Genomic DNA, 19500 nt, shown 5'->3' on the forward strand with positions numbered 1-19500 from the left:
CTTGCGTTGCACTCGGACCTAACGTGAACTAAAATCAGCCGAGTTTTTTTCAGCCCAGTCGGACCGATTTTACTCGCATAGATGTGTTCCCAGCCTTAGGGTACGGTTTCACTTGTGTATGACTTGTGCGAGTCTCGCATTGGTATCACCCGGCCGCACACTCTCGGACAGGAGCGAGTCAGCTGCATGTATTTCCATGTAGCTGAGAGCGTCAGGCCGTGCAGGGTGATACCGATGCGAGACTCGCAAAAGTCATACGCGTGTTGAACCGTCCCCTTAGAGCGGGCCTGCGCTCCATTTACTCTATGGGGCGGTCTAGCGATGTGCTTGGAGTTTTTCAGCAGCCCCATAGACAATGATTGGAGCAGCGGGCACATGTAAAAGGTATAAAAATTCCCCACTGGGGATAAAAGTAGGAAGACCCTTACAAAAAAAGTGCTGCGGGTCTTGGAGTATCGTGTGACTGGGTGACCCAGCTTATTATAGCCTGGGAACAATGTCACTCAGGTCATTCATTACACTTTGATGCATCCAACAGGAACGATAAAAAGCAAAAAATAAAGTGAGAGCAGAGGATGTAAATAACAACGCATCTCCGAGAAATGCAAAATGTACGCTCGTAATTGTCAGAGATAAATCATCCTGAGGTCAGCGATCACAACCCTGGCCACCACGGAGCGTGTTGCAAACCACACAAGTCTATGAGAGCCACCATTATACAACCAGCCTACCATACACCTTACAGGGGCATATAACCCAAAAACATTACAAATGTGAATGTGGCACAAACTGCTAATATGATGCACAGGTGTATAAAACCTTCCTGGAGGGTCTCGGGGGGAGGGGTGGGGGATTTGTCAGATAGAGAAGTGATCAAGAGGGCAGACATTTTCTTGGACATCTCAGCAGTAATCATGGCTGCTTACAGGAAGAAAAACACTTCCCAATGTCACAACCTGGACAGGCTTCAGAGAAGGTGCTCTGTCTATTACCACAAACAAAGGAGTCTAGACAATGAGATGATGCGTCCGGCCGGCCGAGCACAGGTGAGTAATAGTTCTGCCAGTGGGATAGCACCTTCACTGAGAATCTGTCACACGGTTTTGCCACTACATCTGCATAAAATAGGGGCAGAGAGCCTGATTCCAATGATGTGTCACTTACTGACCTATTTGTTATCATTTTGATAAAATCAGTTTTCTCTGCTGCAGATCTAGCAGTTCTCTGAATGCTGAACTCTATATCCCCGCCCACACCAGATTGGCAGCTTTCTGCCCATATACAGTGTACACAGAAAGCTGCCAATCAGTGGTGGAGATGGGGTACACAGACATCATGAATATGGAGGACTACCTGGAAGCAGGTTTACTAGTCCTCTAGTGATAAAAATCATTTTGATCAGCAGATAATCAAGTGCCATCACTGGAATCAGGGCCTCTGTCTTTACATTATTCTGCTGTTAAATTAGGTGGCAAAAACCTGACTAATTTCCTTTAAGATGCAGATTTTCTTTTCTTGAGAGCGCACGTCCCCTCCCCGAGCGTATGTAAACATCATAGTTTGGTTCACACAGACATCATATCCTTTTTTACCAGAGCCAAGACTAATGACTTGATCTTGGATATCAATGTGCATAGAGATGCTGCCGCAAACCGCTCCTCAGACGACGCCGATCTCAAGGGGCAACGCTTAGGACGTGTGCCACCGACGGCTGGAGGATGGAGCAGGCTTACTGGGTGGCTGCCGTCTGACGAGTGCTGGCTAGGACGTGCCATCGCTTGCGATCAGTAGGGTCACACTTCCGCGGCCACCAATGATCTTGAGAATTAGGATTTTTTTTACTTAACTGCTGCAAGTATTTCAAGCTAAAAATATTTCTGTATCGGGTTTATTTAAAACGTTTGCATTTTTTTGGTCGTTACAGGTGCTTTTTTTTCACGTATAGTCAACTTTAATGGAGTATGATCATAAATCAGATTAGGAGCATTACAAACTGTACTGGCAGGACGAGCTCACTGATGGATTCTCAGTTAATCCATTCGGCAGCCAAGAATACACAGTGACACATGGCGAGTATTTGGTGAGTTTTTTACCTCAGTATTTCCAAGGTAAAACCATCAGTGGAACTTTCAGAGGAAAAGTATAAGGCCGGGTACACATAACCGGCTTTTCACCGGTTTGACGGATGCAGCGCACGCCAGTACAGTGTATACAGTACACTGGCAGCGCAACAAGCGCAAGGAGCATGTGACCCGGATGTTGCGGCGCTGCCACTGTACTTTATCATACTGTACTGGCGTGCGCCGCTTCCGTCAACCGGCGAAAAGCCAGATGTGTACCCGGCCTAATAGAAACACGGGCACCACTTCTGTATTTATCACCCGCTCGTGGTTTTGGCTACAAATACTGAGGTAAAAAAACTCCCCAAATACTGAAAGTGTGAACGTGGCCTAATACAGGGGCCATAGAAGGAAAACAGAGCAAAAATGTCCATGAAACCCAAAGGCAAAACATTTTTTTTAACCCTAAACACATGCATTTAAGTATATAAAAATAATAATAGTGCTCAAAGATGTCCTCTCAAACTTCCTCCGGGTTGCTGGCTTGAAACGCCCTCTGATGTGCGGGGAAGAGCAGTGACGGGCCCCACTACTGACCCAGCGGATCAGCCCCTTCTGCCACTGGATTGTGGATGTATAAGGCTATGTCCGCACGTTGCTTTTTACCTGCTTTTTTGCTGCTTTTTCAACTGCAGCGTTTAATGCCAAAATGGTTGTGTTCTGCTTTTCAAGCAAAGTCTATGGGAATTTGGGTTTGTTGTCCGCACTATGCAGTTCAAACTGCAGCCTTTTTGTTGCAGAACTTTGGTCAAAAACTCAGCTTTGCAGTGCAAAACCCAAATGGCAAAAACAACTGACATGTCAATTGTTTTTGCCATTTGGGTTTTGCACTGCAAAGCTGAGTTTTTGACCAAAGTTCTGCAACAAAAAGGCTGCAGTTTGAACTGCATAGTGCGGACAACAAACCCAAATTCCCATAGACTTTGCTTGAAAAGCAGAACACAACCATTTTGGCATTAAACGCTGCAGTTGAAAAAGCAGCAAAAAAGCAGGTAAAAAGCAGGTAAAAAGCAACGTGCGGACATAGCCTAAGAGTTAGACCCCCCCTTCATAAAATGTGGGAATGATGACCATAGGGCTCCATACTGTGGATCACAAACCTATTGGGGCGACCCAGACAACGCAGAGGAGCGGCCACCACCTCTATGTGATGATGTCTGCCCAGGACGCTGATTGTTACCACATCGTGCAGCCCTGTGTGCACAGACACCAACCATACATTAGGATCTGACTGTGTGCATGGACATTCCGGTACACCGGGAGCACACCGTCTGTACGGACACTGATGGTACACCGGGTGCACACCGTCTGTACGGACACTGATGGTACACCGGGTGCACACCGTCTGTACGGACACTAATGGTACACCGGGTGCACACCGTCTGTACGGACACTGGCGGTACTCCGGGTGCACACCGTCTGTACGGACACTGATGGTACATCAAGTGCACACCATCTGTATGGACACTGGCGGAACACCGGGAGCACACCGTCTGTACGGACACTGGCGGTACACCGGGAGCACACTGTCTGTATGGACAAACACAGGCGGTACACTGGGAGCACACCGTCTGTACGGACACCGGTGGTACACTGGGAGCACACCGTCTGTACGGACACCGGTGGTACACTGGGAGCACACCATCTGTACGGACACCGGTGGTACACTGGGAGCACACCATCTGTACGGACACCGGTGGTACACTGGGAGCACACCGTCTGTACGGACACTGGCGGTACATCGGGAGCACACCGACTGTACGGACACTGTACACTGGGAGCACACCGGGTGTACGGACACTGTACACTGGGAGCACACCGGGTGTACGGACACTGTACACTGGGAGCACACCGGGTGTACGGACACTATACACTGGGAGCACACCGGGTGTACGGACACTATACACTGGGAGCACACCGGGTGTACGGACACTATACACTGGGAGCACACCGGGTGTACGGACACTGTACACCGGGAGCACGCCGTCTATACGGACACTGGCGGTACACCGGGAGCACACCGTCTGTACGGACACCGGTGGTACACCGGGAGCACACCCTCTGTACGCACACTGCACACCAGGATCACACATGCTTTATTTTTGGCTAGCAGTAGGCAGGCGGCTCGGTGTCAGGGCAGGATCTGCGTCTGCTGCTGGAGGACCATGTGAATCAGCCGCACGGCCTGCACAGGCGGCACACAGGATAGAAGGAGCTGGATTACATGGGAATTTTGAAATAATCTGTAGCACATATACATGGAGCATTATGTGGCCCCCTGGCTGCCGGCAGCAATGTCCTGAGGCACAGCAGCGCCATCTCTGAGGGGCAGAGCAGCTGGTGCTTGTAGTGCAGCAAGGGCAGAAAGTGCCCCGGGCAATGGAAACTAGACTACAGCGCTGCTATTGCGATACGATACGACAGGGGCGAAGATTGGGAATGAAAGATCAGACTCCTCCGACACACGATCGGGCGCCAGACACACCGCAATCATACGATGTAACGTGCGACCATCGGCCACATTCTAGAGCTGCACAGAAGACAGGATCCGTCCAGCGTGACATTGATGGATCACACAGCGCCAGCCAATGACAATGCACTCCGCACATCCCCGTGTGTCACCACAGCACTGGATTTCGCTCTGGGCTGCTGTCTAGGCTCAGGGGAACCACAAGTCCCAGCGCCTCTCGGGAACTCACCGTGCTCACCGCCGATCGCTGCTGGGGACTCGACACTTCCCGGCGCATCCCCAGCAGCGAACCGCGCATGCGCAGGGAAGTCTCGCTTCTTCAGTAATTACTGGCGACGCGAGAATTGCTCGCGCGTGCGCATTGTGCCGGCCAGGTCTGCCTGGTGATGTAGTGGGCTACGTGCAGCATGTGGGATTCCCGGAGTGTGAGTGTGAGGAGGGAAAGTCGGGGCAAAAGAGTAACTCTCAGCAACGAAAAGTAGTGATGCAAAAAAATAAAATTGTAAGCTGCATCCTTCATTAGCTGCAGCCTTGTTAACTGTTTAAGTGCCCACATAACATAAAAAAATTTGTTTAAAAGAACTGAAGAAATTTTTTTATCTCTACTGGCTAACACGGTACAAAGATATATTTTACTTGCACATAACATAAAAAACACAACACCTGGAGCAAGTCAAATGGCATTCTTATGTGATCGTCTGCAGCGCTCAGACAGAAATATGAAGGCTGCAGATGATCAGTGGCCATTGATTGGCTGAAGATTGGCATGACCAGAAACCGCAGCAACTTTGCAGGAGCTGCGCCTGCAAAAGATAAGCATGTGTTAGCTCCATGTTATCTTGGCACTTTAGGGTTATTCCCATCTCCAAGATCCTATCCCAATATGTAGAAGGTGTAATAATAATATTAGATATATACAGTACAGACAAAAGTTTGGACACACCTTCTCATTCAAAGAGTTTTCTTTATTTTCATGACTGAAAATTGTAGATTCACACTGAAGGCATCAAAACTATGAATTATCACATGTGGAATTTTGCAATTATTACCATCTTTTCAGTTAGCCATTAAAAGGTATCAACCACTGAGGACTTCAGTTCTTTTAAATACATTTTTTTATCTCTACTGGTTAACACGGTACAAAAATATATTTTACTTGTATCACATGTGGAATGAAATACTTAACAAAAAAATGTGAAACAACTGAAAATATGTCTTATATTCTAGGTTCTTGAAAGTAGCCACCTTTTGCTTTGATTACTGCTTTGCACACTCTTGGCATTCTCTTGATGAGGTTCAAGAGGTAGTCACCGGAAATGGTTTTCACTTCACAGGTGTGCCCTGTCAGGTTTAATAAGTGGGATTTCTTGCCTTATAAGGCCGGTTTCACACATCCGGCTTTTTGACGTTTTGCCGGATCCGGCGCTCTCCCGTACAGTTAATACAGTACAGTGACAGCGCTGTAACTTCCGGGTCACATGCGCCGGTCACATGACAGCATGTGACCGGCGCTTGTTGCGCTGTCACTGTACTGTATTAACTGTACGGGAGAGCGCCGCATCCGGCAAAACGGCAAAAAGCCGGATGTGTGAAACCGGCCTAAATGGGGTTGGGACAGTCAGTTGTGTTGTGCAGAAGTTTGGCGGATACACAGCTGATAGTCCCATGTGGGTAATCGGTTCAACACTTCTGCTGGAATTAATCGCCAGTTCAGCACTGAACAGGGTAAGGCCCCCTTCACACGTCAGTGATTCTGGTACATATGTGCTTTTTTTTTCTATATACGTACCAGAATCACTGACATACGCAGACCCATTATAATCAATGGGTCTGCTCACACATCAGTGATTTTTCACTGAACGTGTCTTCATGCAGAGTACACCCGTGGCCGTGATTCTGCACGGAGACAAATCAGTTTTTTTTCTGGTATCACTGATGACCCACAGACCACACTATGGTGTGATCCGTGAAACACGTACCAGAAAATCACGGACATATTAAATATTTTCAACTTGCCTTGCCTGCGACGCGCTGTGCAGCCGCTGCTCTCTGCAGCTCCTGTCCGGCTCATGAATATTCATGAGAGCAGAAATAGCCGACCAGGAAATAGCTGCAGAGAGCGGTGGGCGGACGCTGGAGAGCCGAGGAGTTCAGCAGCATGGACAGCAAGAGCGAAGACAGGTGAGTAATGTCCATATGCAATCACGGATTGCACATGGACAACCCACGTGTGCCGTGAATCACGGAACACAGAGGGACATGTGCATGTTTTACGTCAGTGAAGAACGTCAGTGTTTTTCACTGACATGTGAAACGGGGCTAAGGATCTGACTCCTCATACAGTGTCATGACGTTTAGGAGCATTTGGACTGAAAGCCCACTCTGTAGTGACCAAACGTCTCATTAAGGCCCGTTTCACACCTCAGTGAAAAACACAGATGTTCTTCACTGACGTGTAAAACACGCACATGTCCCTCCATGTGCCGTGAATCACAGCACACGTGGGTTAACCAGGGAGAAAAAAAGCTCATGCATAGGAGACGCGCAGACCCAAAAATAAATATATATATATGTATATATCACAGGGATCCTCAAAATAGTAAAGATTGATATAGAATTTTATTGAAACAATCAAGGTGACACATAAGACATACAATTAAAATCACTTAAAATACATATAAATAGAGAACCCCCACATCTCCAAGATGTAAATTATGGGGTACCGCCCTGTGTACATATGCAACAATGTATAAATCTGATCCCTAGAAAAACATATACTGGATCAATCCATAAATGTAATAACTCTTAACCATTAAGTCTATAACATAGGGACCACACCTGTGAGCTATACTGGTAGTGAGTCCAATGGGATAGCAGCTATCAATATATGACAGAACAAGAGCATGCAAATCATACAGTAATTACAATAACCAGGCATGAATCATGCAAAAAAGAAAGGAAAATCATAAAAACCCTTGTCCAGAAATCCCAAAGATGGCTCACAATCAGGTGCCCAAGTGAAAAGCTACATCAAGCTCCCAACCAGTGAAGGGCGCTACAGAAACAAGGAGGTACCCACAATAGGGAGGGATGTGGGGGACCCCACGCGTATCGCTGTGAACAGCTTCGTCAGGGGAGAGTGTATCCCTGATTGCAATTAGAACGGGTATTTATAGAGGATCACAGTCTTAATTAATTGTAAAGTAACAACTTAATTACATACCATGAGTGGTGTGCGTATTTGAGCGTGGCAGCCGGCTGTAAACATGGAAACCGGAAGTGGGAGAGGGGGTGGTTTTAAGACCCGGACCCAGCGTTATAGCTAGAAATATGTACCATGTATCTAGCCATATAATCATATAGTCATTTAGTCATCCATGCTATATATCATATGTATAGAAAGCCGGTTTTCGCAGGAGAAAATAACAGATAAATAAATACTTAAGGATCCCATGTCGGCTCCGCTGTGACCGGAAATGATGTTCCTCCTTTAGGTTACCATGGATGCAGAGAATGCTAAGGTCACCACGCATGTCAGAGCACCCGGCGCTCCAGCAAAGCTGGATGTCAGATGTTAGGCTATGTGCGCACGTTGCGTCGGAGTACCTGCAGTTTATTCTGCACGTTTTCCTTCCCTTGGTTTTTGACCAAATGGCTTTTGACCATTTTTTAGCGCTAAAAACGCATGCGTTTTTACCGCGTTTTTAGTGCGTTTTTAGCGCTTTTTACCTGCGTTTGCACCTGCGTTTCTGCAGATGCGTTTTTGAGATCAAGACACTGAGAAATAAAGTTGAACTAGTCAAAAAGAATGAAAAAAGAGAAAAAAAAGTATAAAATTAACTTTTAATAAAATTATATGGGAAATTAACAATTTTAATGTAATAATAGTGGTTATGCACATTTTAACAGAAAAATAGCTAAAGTTTATTATTTATTTACATTTAAATTTTCGGTTATTGTGTGTGTGTAAAGGAACATTAGAACCCATTAATTTTATGCCAGAAAAGCATGCGTTTTTGGAGCCAAAAACGCAGTTGAAAAGCAGGTAAAAAGCATGAAAAACGCAGGAATTGTGATTTTGGTTGCTTTTTGCCATTTCTCATTGACTCCAATGTTAAGGAAACGCTGCAGAAATGGCAAAAACAACTGACATGCTGCTTCTTTTTCAGCATGGTTTTTGACCACAAATATGCAAATTAAACGCTGCTGAACAAAAAGCAAAGTGCAGACAGGATTTCTGCTTTTCCCATAGACTTTGCTGGAAATCAAAAACGCATGCATTTTTGCCCAAAAACGCTGCTGCCAAAAACGCTGCAGAAACGCGGTAAAAAACGCAACGTGCGAACATAGCCTTAAAGTGAAAACACCGGTCAGAGGAGAGATCTCCCATTAGTATCTGGTTACAAACAGCATCCAGGGAGGATGTGTCATACAGAAATCTGAAGACATGTAAAGTAGCAGATAAAATCCGCAGGATATATAAATAGGTCAACAAGAACTATATTATAAGATAGATAAAACGGCGATAAGGAGGCATAGCTAAATGCTACACATATGCATGTACACATTTATGTTGAATGCCAGATTACAAAGAGAATATTTTTAACCCAATAGGGGTAAAGCACAGATGTACATAATATGCCCACCAAAAGGTGGCGAATCCCCATAAGATGGCCGCTATAGGTTAATTCCTGCTCAAAACATGTGTCACAAATATGAAAGTTCGAATCCCTCTTAAACCATCAAAACAGTTAGTACCACCCAGGTGGATTTATCCTGTATCAAAGTGCCCAAAGATTATTAGTCACAAATACATGCATGTAGAGCAAAAGAACACCCGCTGAGCTGAAAATAACTACTAGTACCACCAAAAGCGGATGTATCATGTACAATATCTGTACACCCAAGGTTGGAAAAAAAAAAAAAAAAAAAAAAACAGGCATTATAAAAATATGGCTGTTGTGCACACCACTGAAAATTCGGCGGATTAACTATAAATTGGGGCGACTCAGTGGGTGCAATCATAAGTAGGAATTGGGGGTATGATGTTATATGACCACAAAGAGAAAGAAGAAATGAACCCATGAGAGGAACATAATCTGTATACAAAATGCAAACAAGATGCAAACAAAATGCTATCCGATTGGGAGCATAGAGAGATTTAGAGTAAATATTGAGTAGCACAGGAGGGCAACCAGATTGATGAGCCATCCTGGTATGGGATGAAACATATGTATACACACAATTATGTACAATTGGCCTCAAAAAAGTGACAGGCTATCTATATTGCTCCAAAATGGTGTATGTGGCACAAGGTCTCATTTGGCCTAGCAAAAGCAAGAAATGAGTTTTAGGTTCCGGCCAAAGTGTTCCAAGACCCATATAGATTGTAACCCCACGGGACCAGCAGGGACATCTTCATCCAATAGTGTCCATGTAGGTACACAAGTAATTGGGCAGGATGTAGGTGCCGTCCGTATATCGTTTCCTTCAAGGTAGAGAGAATCATGCAGTGGTATAACCCCTCTCAGGTAAGATGACTTGGATGAGGTTCCAATGCTTTAAAGCCACAGATGAACGCCAAGGTTACCAACCACTTGTCTCTGTTTGTATCCGCCGATATAGCCAGAAAACCAAAGTGCAGGACACACACTCAATCCAGTCCAAAGGAAACAAGAGGGAGAGAACCATTCCTAGCGTTGTAACTGCGGAGAATAACCAAAAAAGATGGAGGAGAGGGTAAGAATCAAATACGAGACTACGTATTAGCCAAGAAAACCGGTATACAGTAGCTCTTCATTGAGCCCCGATGGTGTGAGAGATTTCAGGTTAAAAATCCATCTTGCCTCAATTTGTAATAAAGGTTTCAGGAGAGACCCACCTCTTCCATTCGTAGTTATCCTCTGGAGACCTACAAAACGTGGCCCACGACAAGAACCCTGATGGTATTGAAGGAAGTGCGCAGCTACCGAAGTGAGTGTTCGTCCCTTTTTCTGATCAGACCTGGCCAAGTTGATGGTCGACATGTGTTTCTGTGCCCTTTTCCGCAGTTCTTGGGATGTTTGTCCCACATAGACCTTCTGACAAGGGCAGATAATCGCATAAATTACATTAGAGGTCTTACAATTAACATATCCATTTAGTCTGTGTGGGACAGCGTCAAGGGGATTCTGAAAAACATCTCTGACGGGTTGCATAAAGGGACACACATTACACTCACCGCATGGGTAAGATCCCCGTAGTGTAATGCCTCTGTTCAATTTCGTCGTCGGTCTCCTAAAATGGCTCCTCGTCAATAGGTCTCTGAGTCTGGGCGCTCTCCTGGCTGTGACAAAGGGCACATCACTCACAAAGGATGCGGTCTGGCAGTCAGATCTAATGATCTTCCAATGTTCCCGCAAGATCCCTCTTACCTGTTGCCAGTGGCTGTTGTAGTCAGTTATCAATCGTAACGGTTGGTCCGCCACTGGTCCTTTTCGGATGAGCAGATCTTGTTGAGACTCATGCTTGGCCCTTTGAAAGGCTGAGGAGATAACTCCCCTGGGGTAACCCCTGTGTTTCAGCCGCTTAGTCAGATCGCAGGCCTGGCTCTGAAAATCTTCATCCGTGGAGCAGTTGCGGCGTACCCGTAAAAATTGTCCCACTGGTACTCCCCTTCTTGTGTGAAAAGGGTGGAAACTGTCATAGCGCAAGAGTCCGTTTGTGGCTGTCGGCTTGCGATATAAATTCGTGATGATGTGTCCATCTTCCAATCTAATGGTCAAATCCAAAAAGGATGCTGTGGAGGATGATAAATTAGAGGTCAAAAGGATGTTATGATTATTGATGTTAAGATCATTGAGGAAGTCGTGGCAACTTTCCTCTGTACCCGTCCACAAAAAGAATACATCATCGATGTACCTCCGCCAATGCAAAACATGCTCCCTGTAGTGGTGGGAAGGATACACGTAGGTATCCTCCCACCACCCCAAGAACAAGTTTGCATAAGCCGGCGCGCATCGCGCCCCCATCGCGACTCCTGCGACCTGTTTGAAAAAGACGTTGTCGAATAGAAAATAGTTGTGTTCTAACACAAATTTACAAAGGTCAAGCAAAAAGGAGTCGTGCATCCTGTCTGAATTCGACTGTTTCCCCAAAAAATATGTCAAGGCCCCAATGCCATCCTCATGTTTAATGTTTGAATACAGTGATTCAACATCGCACGTAACTATTAAAGTCTGAGGGGGTATCGTGACACTGAGACAAAAACGGATAAAGTCAGAGGAATCCTGTATATAGGATGGTAGCTGTAATACTAGGGGCTGAAGAAAAAAGTCAATGTATGTGCCCGCCCTCTCACACAGACTTCCAACGCTTGACACAATGGGGCGGCCAGGTGGTTTAGAGGCATGCTTGTGCACCTTAGGAAGCATATAAAATGTGGGTATAACAGGATGCTCCACCCACATATATTTGCGCTCCTGGTTATTAATAATGCCAAGGCCACAAGCACCATCAAGCAGGGTTTTTAATTTTTTTTTTTTTTTTTTTTTTTTTGGAACACCATGGTGGGATCAGATGGCATCCTGGTATAACACTTAGCGTTGTTCAGTTATCTAAGGGCCTCCTCTAGATATAATGAGGTAGGCCACAGAACAATGTTGCCACCCTTGTCCGCCTCCTTGATGATGAAGGAGTTGTTCTCCTTTAACTGGTGCAAGGCTGTTTTTTCGGCAGGACTTAGGTTATTCTCCGTAATGACCCTGGTAGGTAATCTCATGATATCAGTCCTGACGAGGTCGAAAAAGGTTTTAACCGCAGGTACTAGGGAGAGTGGCGGTGTGACCAGAGACTTACATCTGTGTGGAAAGGTCCTCCGACCTGTAGTACCCTCATTTTCTTGGAGCAGATCAAGAAGGTCCTGGAAAACCTGTCTGTCCGTGTCCTGCAGATGATCCAGCATGTCTGGTTTCTTGTGGATCACTCTGAGAACCAGATGTCTGCAAAACAGATATAAGTCTTTAATCAACGTGAATTTGTCCAACCTGTGCGTGGGTACAAATGTGAGCCCTTTTTGAAGTACAGAAACCTCCCCTGGTGTCAAAACATGATCAGAGAGGTTAATAATCTGCAATTGATCACCCTTGTCAGGCTCACCTGTATCTGATGGTTCTTGTTGATTGGTTCGTACCCGATCCAGTGTGTCCGCCACATCCATTAATTGCGTTTGTGTCGTTTGTAATGCTGGTAATTCACGCGGGTTTTTGGCCTGGTGACCCGCTTGGTTGGATCTCCTGCCCCTCCTGCCTCGTCTAGTCCTATGTCTGGCTCGCTGCTGGCTGAGGATACGTGGGTTGTCTATGTGCAATCCGGGCTCCGTTCTCCGTGATTGCATATAGAGATTAACTCACCTGTGCACGCTCCCGCTCTCCATGGTGCTGAACGCTCCCGCGGTGCAGCATCCGGCCGGCGCTGACCCCCGCAGCAGCTGCTTCCGGGTCGGCTGTGTCGTGCATTCATGAATATGCACGACATTAATGAGCCGGCTCAGTAGCAGCAGGCAGAACAGGCTGCAGAGAGCGCGGCTGAAGCTGGGTGAGTAAAAATGATTTTTATTTTATATGCACGTTTTTTTCTGGCACGTGGTTCATGGATCACACCACGGCGTGGTCCGTGGGACATCAGCGATGACAGAAAAAAATGTACATGTCTCCGTGCGGCAATCACGGACACGCAGGTACGCTGCACGGAGACACGTTCAGTGAAAAATCACTGATGTGTGAGCAGACCCATTCATTATAATGGGTCTGCGTATGTCAGTGATTCTGGTACGTAGAGAAAAAAAGCACAAACGAACCAGAATCACTGACGTGTGAATGAGGCCTAACAGAAAGAACCAAAAGGATATACTCTCCTTTGGTGAGGAGCATGACGTGTCGACAGAGGAGAAGTGTCCACAGTTTATTTTAGTGATGAAAGCAAGTTTACTTTATTTGGGTCTGATGGTAAACATTATGTTCGTCGACAAACTGGGGAAAGACTGAACGCAAAGTTTATTAATAAGTCAGTGAAAGGTGGTGGAGGAAGTGTCATGGTTTGGGGAATGTTTTCTGCAGCATGAGTTGAACCTCTGATACAGCTACATGGCAGAGTGAATGTAAGTGTATATGTGGCGCCCCTGACCCGGTCAGGCACCAATGAGTATTGTACCCATGCTGGGACAGTACTTCCAGGTAATCCTAAGGGTCAGAATGAGGTGTGTACGCACAGACACATAGCAACCAGGTCTCCCACACCTTTAGAGGAGACCCTTGGGTAGTCTCCAGAGGGGGGCTAGCTTACAATTCTTATCAATGGGTGCAGCGGAGGAGCTGAGAGCTAAAGTGCAGAGCTTGTCAGGGAAACAAGGAGAGCCAGTCTGGTAGTGGAGCGCGGCGGTTGCTAGGCAGATACGCGCGCTCACACTAGTCAGACCCTGCGCGGTGTAGTGACAGTTGGCGGGGGAGAACGGTCACCGAGTCGTCAGAAAAAGAGGTGCTCCTGGTGACTAGGCCCATACGGGGACAGGTCCCTAGAGCAGACTCCAGTTTAACTATCTGCTAATCCTGCCGGTGAGGGGAACTACAAGTACCTCACCAACCTTACAGAGTCCGAGCCTCAGCAGCAATGCAGGGACCCATAAGGGGACAGAGCTTGAAGCCGTCTCACCTGGTCCACGCTGCCAGCAAACGGTCCAAAAAGGGGAGAAAAGGCAGTTGCGACTCCCTGGATAGACCCCACGGTATTTCAAGTCAGGGGTTATGCGAATACAGAAGTGCTAGGAAGGTGAGTTAACTAGTTACCCTCAGACTGGTCCGAAGGAGCCCTGGTTCAACCTGGTTTATCACAGCAACGCACGGGTCAGCTCACAGCAACAACATCTGAGTGAGAAAAAACGAGTTAAAAGACTTTTGGACTCCGCTTGTATTATTCCGGGACCTGCCTCACTCACGGGAGGCTACATCTGACTGCAGACTCCATCAGCCCCAGACGCCCATAAAACCTGCAGTGGCGGTCATCCATATCCCTGACCGCAAGCCGTGAGTGGCGTCACGACACATATTTAAAACTGACATACCTGTTTGCCATACAGAAGAAATTCTATGGCGTCCCTGAAGCTGGATCGGTATCCCTTGGGCAACACATCTTCTCTTTTTGGCGTCACGAACAAGATCCAGCACTAGACCCGTTCAGACGGGTGACAGTGTGCCTCGGCGGTCCGATTGAAAAATTTGAACCGCCGCCATTTTAGCCGCCGCTGAAAGTGCGTCATCAAAAAGGCTGCAGCGTGCACAGAAAAAGTAACCGCCCACGGAGAGGAGTGTCCGTCCCAGGATCCCCAGAGCGCTCTGACCCCATGAGAAGAGGAAATGGGAGGATTGATCTGTCCCCGGATTGTTGGGACGGCACTAGCCCTTTGAGAGGAGAAACGGAAATAGAGACACAACTTGATGAACCAGGAAAGGAGCAGGATGGCGTCAGCGGAGAGTGGTCAGAAGGAGCAGGGCTGGTCAAGGCCCATGTCAGCAGAGGAGCTGGAGGTAGAGATCAAAAGAATTGCTGATCGCATGGAGGAACAGCGGAGGCAGGAGGTGGCTGCCTGGAGTCAGAATGCTAATGGCGATCCGAAACCTGCGGTTGTCCATGCAGAGGGGCCTGCCTGGAGGTGCCGCCCATGCTCAGTCTAAGCCACTGTCAGCAACAGCGACCCCGCCACTGGAAGTCTCCAGCACAACCCCGGGTGAGTCCAAAACTACCCCTGCCCTACCTGGTGTGCTGATCCTGCCAGCGCTACTGTCGAAAGCTGGTGCGACGCCTGGTGCAACGCCTCCTGTTCCGGAGGTCAGACCAGAGACGGTCGCAGCACCCCAGTCGCTGACTGGGGATCCGGCTCCTGCCCCCAGACAAAAGATGGTCATAGCGCTCCAGTCACTGACTGAGGAACCAGTTCCTATGTCCCGACCTGAAGCGGTCACAGCACCCTCTCAGCTGGAGAGGGAACTGGCTGCTCTGCCCTCGGCTCACCTGATTGCTAGATATCTGGTCAGCAGGCTGCCGTTCCGACCTGAAGCGGTCACAGCACCCTCTCCGCTGGAGAGGGATCCCGAAGCCATGCCACCGTCTAGCCCGGCTGCCGAAGGCTCGACCTCCAGAGCTGCCACTTGCCCGACTGGAGGAGGTCGCAGTACCCTCTGTAAGAGAGGGAGGCCATGAGGCCGCGCTGCTGTCCCCTCACCGAACGGAAGAGGTCGCAGCACCCTCCGCCAGTGAGGGAGAAAAGGTCCTGCCGGTAACAGCCGCTACCCCATCACTGCTGTTCCCCAGCCGACCAGAAGAGGTCCCAGCACCCTCCGTCAGGGAGGGAGAACAGGTTGCAGCAAGTCCCAGTGTATACATTACCTTGTGTCCCGCTGATGACCAGGTGATGTGGATGCGGAGACCAGCCCGCAGAGAATAGTTTAGTTAATAAAGAAAGTTTAGTTTAAAAATGTTTTTATGACCAGTTTAAGTAACGTTCAAGAAAATGTGCCCGCAAGGACTGTTGCGTTAACTTTACAAATTATAGCTTATATATTATATAATAATTAAATAATAATTTATATAATAATTAAATAATATATTATAATTATATATATTTTAGCATCAGGTTATGTGCACTTTATATGGACCATAGGTTATGAACTGGCTATAACCACAAACTCTCGCAGTGCGAATACAGAAGTGCTAGGAAGGTGAGTTAACTAGTTACCCTCAGACTGGTCCGAAGGAGCCCTGGTTCAACCTGGTTTATCACAGCATCGCCCGGGTCAGCTCACCATAACACCTGAGTCAGTAAACAGCAATTGAAAGACTTTTGGACTGAGCCTGAGTTATTCTGGGACCTGTTGTTCTACACACCTGAGCCCCTGGGGCCTGCCTCACACACGGGAGGCCACACCATCCGACTGCAGACCCCATCAGCCCCAGACGCTCATAAAATCTGCAGTGGCGGTCACCCATACCCTGACCGCAAACCGTGAGTGACGTCACGACACATATTTAAAACTAACATACCTGTTTGCCATATACAGAAGGAGACTCTGTGACGTCCCTGAAAGCTGAATCGGTATCCCTTGGGCGACACATATATCAGAGCCTTCTTCGACAACACGTGGTTCCTTACTCAGTCAGCCAGCAATTTTCATGCAGGACAATGCCCCTGTCGCACAGCAAAACGGGTAAAGCATTTCCTTGAAACAGAAAACATTGAAACAAAGAAATGGCCAGCCCAGATTCCTGATCTAAACCCATTAGAAAACCTCTGGAAAATGCTTAATGACAAAGTTATGGCCAAGAAACCCACAACAGTCAAATAGCGTACTTTTCGTTTTTTTAAGACGCATCACATTATAAGACAATACTAGTTACATACAGGTATGTGTTAGGCTGCTTTCACACATCCGGTTTTTGCAGTGCGGCTCAAAAACCTATGCAACGGATGCGGCGAAAAAAACTGATCCGTTGCATAAGTTTTACCATGCGGCCCGTCTGTTTTTTGACGGATCCGGCTTGATACTGAGCATGCGCAGTGCAAAAAACCGCATGCGGCGGCCGGATGCGTTTTTTGCCGCAGGACGCCGCATCCGGCATCCATAGGCTTGCATTGTAAATCGCGCCGGATGCGACACGATGCGTTTTTTTTCGCCGCACAAAAAAACGTGCCAGGCAACGTTACATCCGGCCACCGCATGGGTTAAATATGCCGCATCCGGCAAAAATCGGACAAAATACAAAGCCATCCGACACAATACGGCGCTAATGAAAGTCTATGCGGAAAAAACGCAACCGACGGCAAACAAAAACGGTTGCGTTTTTTCTGCAAAGCGCCGTATTGTGCCGCACAGCAAAAACCGGATGTGTGAAAGCAGCCTTAGCCATGAAAATCGCTTACTTAAAACCTTAAACTAATTGGTTCGTTCAGGACAGAGAATGTTTCTCCCACCATGAGTCCTTGTTTGCATCGTGTTCCTGTAATCATTGTTCCGTTATGTTGGCTATTTCCCATATATCAGCCCCAATCTGAAGATATTCCATAAGGTCCAATATGAGATAGTCCAGCACTATGGAGTGTTGAGACGATCACTCTGCTGGTGCTGTGACTCTTTACAATGACTGTATACAAATGAGTTTTCCCTCGCTCTTCATCAAAGCTTCTGCAGTTAGGAGAAGCTGGATCGGCCCATATAACTTGGTTCATGGCTCTTTCTTGCTTGTCATTTTAGGATCACCCAGTCTCCTGGTTTGAGACCATGTGCTACTGGCACTGATTTAGGATCTGGAATTGGAGAAGAATACACCTGTTTATTACACTAGCCAATCATATAAAACTCGTACATCCCTGGCCACTATATCCTGCTGAATCTGAAGTATCTGTGGGAAAGATAATTGTCATGTCTTCACCAGAGTCTGCTCCTGCTACTTGTGCTTTGATCACCAGACGCCGCAGTATTCTCGCTGGCGTAGGGATAGGGGAGGAGTCAGTACCAGTGTCTCCACCCATCAACTAAGCTGGACTTCACTGGGACCTGCAGTTCCACTGGCTGATTGTGGGGGCATGTGCCTTCCAGCTGAGGTTACCACCTTTCAGCCACGGCCAATGGAAAGGCACCACACCCTTCTTATTCCTCCTGCAGTCTGGTGGTCGCCACCAGATATAGTCTTGTAGTATAACTACTGGGTCTCTGGTTTACACCCTGCTCTGTACTATTGATCCCCATGTTTTGACCTCTGCCTGTTCTCTGACAACTCTCCTGTCTGCCGTTTTTGTACTTTGCTGCCATCTCTGGTTTGACCTGAGCCTGATATCCTGACTACTCTCTTGCGTGCTGATTTTTGTCCTTTTTTGTACCTCCTGGTTTTGACACTGCCTTACAACTACTCTTCTCTAGATTACAGCTTTCCATAGGAAGCGACCGCCTGGACCCTGTAGTAATTCCAAATCCCTGTACAGGGGTTAAAGGGTTTTGAGGTTCTCTGTATCCTGCTGAGTGGGTGGCTAACATTTAGGCGGGCTTTGCACGTTGCGACATCGCAAGCCGATGCTGCGATGTCGCACGCGATAGTCCCCGCCCCCGTCGCAGGTACGATATCTTGTGATAGCTGGCGTAGCGAAAATTATCGCTACGCCAGCTTCACGTCCACTCACCTGCCCTGCGACCGTCGCTCTGGCCGGCGACCCGCCTCCTTCCTAAGGGGGCGGGTCGTGCGGCGTCATAGCGATGTCACACGGCTGGCGGCCAATAGCGGCGGAGGGGCGGAGATGAGCAGGATGTAAACATCCCGCCCACCTCCTTCCTTCCGCATTGTGGCCGGCGGCAGGTAAGGAGATGTTCCTCGCTCCTGCGGCTTCATACACAGCGATGTGTGCTGCCGCAGGAATGAGGAACAACATCGTACCTGTCGCTGCACCGGCGTTATGGAAATGTCGGACCCTGCAGCCATGATACGATAACGACGCTTTTGCGCTCGTTCATCGTATCATCTAGGATTTACACACTACGACATCGCAAGTGACGCCGGATGTGCGTCACTTTCGATTTGACCCCACCGACATCGCACCTGCGATGTCGTAGTGTGCAAAGCTGCCCTAAGTCTGTCCATGCTAGCCATCCTGAGTCTGTGGTCCCGGGCAAATGTCACATTATATCTGGCCATTTTAACAGAAATAGAAAAAGAATGGATCCACTCCAAACAGTGATGGGTCAGGTGCAGAACCTGTAGTGCCTTGTCCAAGGACTTGCAGAGCAGATGCAGCACCTTGCATCAACCCAGGTTCAAGCCCCTGTAGCACCTTCCCCATCTTGTCCATGACCCTATCGACTTTAAGGGAGCAAGTCATTTTTTGTTGTCCAT

At 47.6% G+C, this 19500-nt stretch overlaps 1 protein-coding gene and 1 long non-coding RNA gene across 2 annotated transcripts in view; both read right to left on the bottom strand.

The window, feature by feature from the left end:
* Positions 1–4897, bottom strand: part of LOC142244438 (ubiquitin-conjugating enzyme E2 E2) — a 329602-nt gene extending 324705 nt beyond the window's left edge. Inside the window, exon 1 of the mRNA XM_075316658.1 lies at positions 4820–4897. Within this exon, the coding sequence (XP_075172773.1) occupies positions 4820–4888 (69 nt within the window). The 5' untranslated portion in view covers positions 4889–4897. The remainder of the gene's footprint in view (positions 1–4819) is intronic.
* Positions 4898–10522: 5625 nt separating this feature from the next.
* Positions 10523–12487, bottom strand: LOC142244441 (uncharacterized). Its single transcript, XR_012724549.1, has 4 exons — positions 12427–12487; positions 11004–11368; positions 10811–10915; positions 10523–10670 (listed from the first exon to the last, which is right to left on the bottom strand). It is a non-coding gene; the product is annotated as an uncharacterized LOC142244441 (long non-coding RNA).
* Between the last annotated feature and the right edge of the window lie 7013 nt (positions 12488–19500).

Source organism: Anomaloglossus baeobatrachus, chromosome 6, assembly GCF_048569485.1.
Source record: "Anomaloglossus baeobatrachus isolate aAnoBae1 chromosome 6, aAnoBae1.hap1, whole genome shotgun sequence".
In the NCBI taxonomy this organism is placed as follows: Eukaryota; Metazoa; Chordata; class Amphibia; order Anura; family Aromobatidae; genus Anomaloglossus; species Anomaloglossus baeobatrachus.